This window comes from Salvelinus sp. IW2-2015, unplaced genomic scaffold (assembly GCF_002910315.2).
Source record: "Salvelinus sp. IW2-2015 unplaced genomic scaffold, ASM291031v2 Un_scaffold1910, whole genome shotgun sequence".
Lineage (NCBI taxonomy): Eukaryota > Metazoa > Chordata > Actinopteri > Salmoniformes > Salmonidae > Salvelinus > Salvelinus sp. IW2-2015.
In genome coordinates, this window is record NW_019943270.1 from 28631 (window position 1) to 36130 (window position 7500).

Sequence of the window (7500 nt, forward strand, 5' to 3'; positions counted from 1 at the left end):
CCATAAACCTACCTACCTACCTACAACCATTTAGTAAGCTAACATTCATCATCCATACCTACCTACACCATGTAGTAGCTACCTCTATCTCCGTACCTACTCCACTCACCCATGTTTAATACCTCTATCATCCATACCTACCTACTCACCAAACCATGTTTATACAGCTACTCTATTCATCCATACTACCTTACCACCTGTTATGTAGCTACCTCTATATTCCGTACCGTACCACCACCATTTAATACCTGCATCATCCATACCTACCACCTACAAATGTAGTAGCTACCTCTATCTCCAATACCTACCAACCATGTTAAGTGAGCCTACCGATTACGCATACCTACGCCTACTCTACCCTACCACCATGTTAATACCCTCTACTCTCCTATACTAGTCTAGCCTACCTATCCTTACCTACAAGCATGTTGTAGCTACTCTATCATCATAACCTACTACCACCATGTTAATACCTCTAGTCATCCATAGCTACCACCTATGTTAGATGCTCCCGACTATCATCCATACCTACCTACCACCTATGCTTAATACCTCTATCATCATACCTACCTACCTACAGTACCTACGACCATGGTTAGTTACTTACCTCTCATCTATACCTACCTATCCTACCGACCATGTTTAATAGCTACCTTTCTGATCAACATACCTACCTACATACCTAGCCGGACATGTGTCAGAAGTTTACCCCCGGCTATTCATTACCTGACCACTACCTACCACCATTTAATAGCTTACCGTCTATAATACCTACTACCTACCTACCTACCACCATGTAGAAGCTACAGCTATCATAACTACCTACCTACCCTACCTACCACCATGTTAATAAGCTACCTCTATCATCCATAATGCTTACCGGTGACCTACACACCCATGGTGAAGCTACCGCTACATACCACCTACCTACCCTACCACCATGTTAATAGCTAATATGATATCATACTACCTACACCATGCGTAGAAGTTACCGCTATCGATACCCTACCTACTACCACCAGTAATAGCTACCTATATTCATACCTACCTAACCTACCACCATTGTTAATACTACCTAATATCATACCTACAACCTACCTACCGTACCCACCATGTAAAGCTCCGCTATCATACCTACTTAACCTACCTACCTACCCACCATGTTAATAAACTAACTAATATCATACCTACCTACCACAACATGGCTAAACGTTACCGCTATCATACCTACCTACCTACGCTACTACCACCATTGTAATAGCTACCTAATCATACGAGGAGCCTACCGAACCTACCACCATTTAATAGCTACCTCAATCACATCCACCTACCTACCTACCTACCTACTACCATGGTAGAAGCTACCCGGTTTCATACCTACCTACTGCCACCATGTAGATACTACCTCTATCATACCCTACCTACCTACTAACCTACCTACCTAACCTTACCTACCGCCATGTAAAAGCTACAGCTATCATACCTACCTACCTACCTACCACCATGTTAACACCTCTATCATCCATCCATACCTACCTACCTACCTACAACCATGTAGTAGTACATCTATTCATCCATACCTACCTACCACCATGTTGTAGCTACCTCTATCATCCGTACCTACCCACCACCATTGTTAATACCTCTATCATCCATACCTACCTACCTACCTACCTACAACCATGTTAGTAAGCTACCTCTATCATCCATACCTACCACCATGTTAGTAGCTACCTCTATCATACCTACCTACCTACCACCATGTTAATACCTCTATCATCCATACCTACCTACCTTACCTTACCTACCTACCTACCTACCTACCACCTACCTAACCTACTACAACCATGTAGTAGCTACTCTATCATCCATACCTACCTACCACCATGTTAGTAGCTACCTCTATCATCCCTACCTACACCACCATGTTAATACCTCTATCATCCATACCTACCTACCTACAACCATGTTAGTAGCTACCTCTATCATCCCATACCTACCACCACCATTTTAATACCTCTATCATCCATACCTACCTACCTACCTACCTACCTACAACCATGTTAGTAGCTACCTCTATCATACTTACCTTCCTACCACCATGTAGAACTACAGCTATCAAACCTACCTACCTACCACCATTTTAATAGCTACCTCTATCATACCTACCTACCAAACTACCACCATGTGGAAGCTACCGCTATCATACCTACCTACCTACCTGCCACCATGTTAATAGCTAACTATATCATACCTACCTATCACCATGGTAGAAGTTACGCTATCATACCACCTACCTACCACCATGTTAATAGCTACCTCTATCATACCTACCTACCTACCTACCACCATGTTAATAGCTACCTCTATCATACCTACCTACCTACATACCTACCACCATGGTAGAAGTTACCGCTATCATACCTACCTACCTACCACCATGTTAATAGCTACCCTCTATCATACCTACCTACCTACCACCATGGTAGAACTACAGCTATCATAACTACACTACCTACCAACCACCATGTTAATAGCTATTTCTATCATCCATATCTACCTACCTACCACCATGGTGAAGCTACCGCTATCATACCTACTACCTACCGACCTACCACCATGTTAATAGCTAACTATATCATACCTACCTACCACCATGGTAGAAGTTACCGCTATCATAACCTACCTACATACCTACCTACCACCATGTTAATAGTTACCTATATCATACCTACCTACCTACCACCATGTTAATAGCTACCTATATCATACCTACCTACCTACATACCTACCACCATGGTAGAAGCTACAGCTATCATACCTACCTACCTACCTATCACCATGTTAATAGCTACCTCTATCATACCTACCTACCTACTACCATGTAGAAGCTACCGCTATCATACCTACCTACCTGCCACCATTTAATAGCTACCTCATCATACCTACCTACCTACCTACCTACCACCATGGTAGAAGCTATAGCTATCATACCTACCTACCTACCACCATGTAATAGCTACCTCTATCACACCTACCTACCTACCTACCGACACCTACCTACCTACCTCTACCTAACACCATGGTAGAAGCTACAGCTATCATACATACCTACCTACCTACCTACCACCATGTTAATAGCTACCTCTTATCATCCATATCTACCTACCACCACCATGGTAAACCATGGTAGAACCATTCCACCATGGTAGAACCTACCGCTACCGCTATGGTAGTTCTTATGGTAGAACTTCCATGTTAATAGCTACTACATCATACCTACATCATACCATTAGTAACGACCTCTATCGATACCTACCTACCACCATGGTAGAATAATACCTCTATCATATCTATCTCCACCATGTTAATACCTCTATCATACCTACCACCATGTAGTTCCACTATTCATATATTACCACCATGTTAGTTCCACTATCATATGTACCACCATGTTAGTACCACTAATCATATCGTACCACCATGTTAGTACCACTATCATATGTACCACCCATTAGTACCACTATCATATGTACCACCATGTTAGTACAACTATCATATTGTACCACCATGTTAATACCACTATCATACCTACCTACCACCATGTAATACCACTATGCATACCTACCACCATGTTAGTCCACTATCAACCTACCTACCACCATGTTAGTACAACTAATCATACCTACCACCATGTTAATACCTCTATCATACCTACCTACCACCATGTTAGTACCTCTATCATACCTACCTACCACCATGTTTAATACCTCTATCATACCTACCACCATGTTAGTACTCTATCATACCTACCGTACCACCATGTTAATACCTCTATCATACCTACCACCATTTTAGTACCTCTATCATACCTACCACCCATGTTATTACCACTACATACCTACCACCATGTATACCTCTTTCACTGACCATAATGTAGAACATTTACTTCCATATCTTCCTCTGAAGACTAACCTTGAACTGAATATAAGTGAATGTGTTCCTCTCCTACTGCTTATGTTGGGCTTGGATTCTCACCAAGGTAAGATAAATACAGCGAGATAGTACTGGTGGGGGATAGGCAGTTCTCTCAAGGTCCTCCGCTCCACTGTATCTGAGAGATCATTTATGTTGGGTAGCAACAGCAGCCTTGGTTACCTGTTGATGGTATCATATTTGAAAGTAGATACGAACGACATTGTTGTGTTGTGTGGTAACATTGACAGTCACGGGGGGACTGGAGACTCCCAACACAGTGATGTTCTCAAACTTCAGGTTGTTTGGGTCAATGTACCAGAATGCATCACCTGGATGGTCAACTCCCCTGAGTGAGAACATACAGTAGAATGAGGTTACACCTAGACACTGATCTTAGGTAAGATTTGACTTGTTTTGGTAAATTAATAACATCTACTTACATTGTTATAAAGAGAACTGGTGTAGTGCATGTAGTTGCCAGTTTCAACGGTATCTGAGAGAGAGAGAGAGAGAGGAGAGAGAGAGAGAGAGGAGAGAGAGAGAGAGAAAAAGAGAGAAGAGAGAGAGAGTAGAGAGAGAGAGAGAGAGATTAATTATGAAACAAGTCCTCATCTACGAATAAACACTTGTTGTTACTACATGATTCCATATGTGTTATTTTATAGTTTTGATGTCTTCTCTATTATTCTACAATGTAGAAAAAGTCAAAACAATTAAGAAAAAACCCTTGAATGAGTAGGTTGTGTTCAAAACTTTTAACTGGTACTGTATATGCCCCCCCCCCCACTTCTAAACTAAAGTTTTGCCCCCACACACAAACATCCTATGCACACACACACAACACACACACGTAGACACACACATACACACTAACTCCGTCTGACTTGTTGAAATACCTCGAGAGTCTCCGTCATCCCAGAATACTCTCCTGTCCTATTCTCTCATTTTGTCTTCTCCTTCTACTCTCATCTCCTCCAACGTCTCTCCTCCTGTTCCTCTCATCTCCTCCAACGTCTCTCCTCCTGTTCCCCTCATCTCCTCCAACGTCTCTCCTCCTGTTCCTCTCATCTCCTCCAACGTCTCTCCTCCTGTTCCCCTCAGTGTTTTTCTTAGTCTTTCATCTCTCCTTCTTTCCTCTCCTGTCAGATACTTTTTTTACTCCTAATTGACTGCACCGCACCGCACCCCATCCTCCTCCCACCCCCCTAACCTCATTGGACCCATCAGGACAAGGCGCAGCAGCGAGGCAACCAATCTAAACTCTCATCTGATCAGAAGCTCTTTACACAGCTGCGTGATGCCCAAATAAGGTCCCGCAGGATCTCAACACCTCTTTAATCTATGAGACAGGGAGTTTCTCTTTCTAGTGTCTCTGTGTCTCCTCTGTCCTTCTTCCTACATATTTCCTCCTTATCGCTATCCCTCTGGATCTGAATGATATAGTACAGCAGTGGTTCTCTTCTCCAGTGTACTTTATGTAAAGGTCTTGTAAATAGTATTTTCCTTATTCATGTCTTTCTAGGAAGGWAGCAAGATGTAGTAAACAGAAAGCTCACCGTTTCATAGTCAAACCACACAGCATCTGGGACGTAGGCTTGGATCCGCTCCACCCCCTGCAGAAATCAACCAATCACACATTAGCAAGGGCAAGGGCAAAACAAACACCAAATGAGGTAATTGGTTGAGCAGACMTCTCCCTATTTCTCTTCACACAACATGGCTGATCAAAAAACGAAACAGTCTTGGAAATGATCTAACAGTAGAGGATCTGGGTTTTGTTGAAGTTATGCCTGCATCACAACTGGATCTGGGGTCACAATCAAAAGCAAAGGCAGCATCAAGAGATGGACAATGGCCTTTGATGATAGTAGGGCGACAGACATGAGTAATCGATAACCAAGCGGCTGTCCTTTGATAGAGCTGTCTTAACTGTGTTCACTGTCCTGCTGACAGACGGGAACACAGAGAGAACAGAGAGATGAAACAGAGAAAAAGAACAGAGGGAACGAACAAAAATAGAGAGAATGAGGATGATGTGTCCTTTTCAAGCAGAGCGATAGTAAAGCATGCCGTCTGTGAACAKCACAAGTTCTCCTCTCTGTAACTTTAAAGCCACCGCTGACACCATTTGTTCCATTGGCCTGCCTTGTCCCCTTTAATGTTCTACAGAACCCTGTCATTAGGGATCGGAGAGAGGCAATTAAATGAAGAGGAGAAGAAAGAGGGGATGGACAAAAGTGGTCAAGAAGAAGAAGTTTCAAGTTGTATTAGTTGTATGTACAGTACGGGATATGAATGGCATACACCATCCAACAAAATGCTTACTTGCAGGTTCCTTCTCGACATTGAAACAACAAAAATAAACAGTAAAATAATTAAAACAGGAACATAAAGTAAATGGCTCAGTAGAATAGAATAAACATTTTAGCATCAGTATAATACAGGAAAGCACAATTTATAGTCCAATATTTCCATGTGTATTGTGTTAGAGGCAAGTGTAAAAGAAGCAGAAGAAGCAGAAGAAGAAGCAGAAGAAGAAGAAGCAGAAGAAGAAGCAGAAGAAGAAGAAGCAGAAGAAGAAGAAGAAGAAGCAGAAGAAGAAGAATGCAAAAGAAGAAGAAGAAGCAGAAGAAGAAGCACAAGAAGAAGAAGCACAAGAAGAAGAAGCACAAGAAGAAGAAGGACAAGAAGAAGAAGAAGCAGAAGAAGAAGAAGCAGAAGAAGCAGAAGAAGAAGAAGCAGAAGAGGCTTCCTTGGTCTTTATATTGCTGAATTGTGTAATACAGAAATGTCATTTTTCTCATATCATCCACAGTTCCAGGAAATCCCCATATTTTCCCACAAGTGAAAACCCTCAGACATGATCCAGGTGAATGATAGCTGCTATCTGCACATCGTTAACTGCTGGCTGACTCATTCATAGCTAGCATCAGTCAGCAGCTTGACTAATGCAGAGGGACTGCTAACGCTACCATTAATCCTAACAGTAATTGAAAGGGACAGAGGGCTCGATCCTCATTTGGAGTGACGAGGCAAGTTGAACAGAGGGAAGATCTGAACCTGGGCTCAAGACTCATACGTTGGTCTCAGGTTAGATATTATGAGAAAACAAAAGGGAGAAGGTAGCGGGTAGCGGCAGGTAACCTAGTGGTTAGAGCATTGGTCCAGTAACCGAAAGGTTGCTAGCTCGAATCCCCGAGCTGACAAGGTAGAAATCGGTTGTTCTGCCCCTGAACAAGGCAGTTAACCCACTGCTCCCCGGTAGGCCGTCATTGTAAGTAAGAATTTCTTCTTAACTGACTTACCTTGTTAAATAAAGGTTAAATAAAAAACAGAGAGGGTAGGGTGGATATATWATGGAGAAAGATAGAGAGAAGAGGCAGGATAGAGATATATATATATATATCTAGAGGGAAATGAGTTCAGAGGTTTGAGAGTGTACTTGATTAAGAGCGTGCAGTAGAGACGAGAGCGGCTGCTTTTGAAGAAGGGATGAAAAGAGGAGAGTGATGGAAGGAGAGA

General features: G+C 42.4%; 1 protein-coding gene across 1 annotated transcript in view; it reads right to left on the reverse strand.

Annotated features, from left to right (window-relative positions):
* Nucleotides 1-7500, reverse strand: part of LOC112072389 (sucrase-isomaltase, intestinal-like) — a 78486-nt gene that overhangs the window by 22896 nt on the left and 48090 nt on the right. Inside the window, 1 exon segment of the mRNA XM_070439780.1 lies at nt 5535-5591. Coding sequence (XP_070295881.1) covers nt 5535-5591 — 57 coding nt within the window.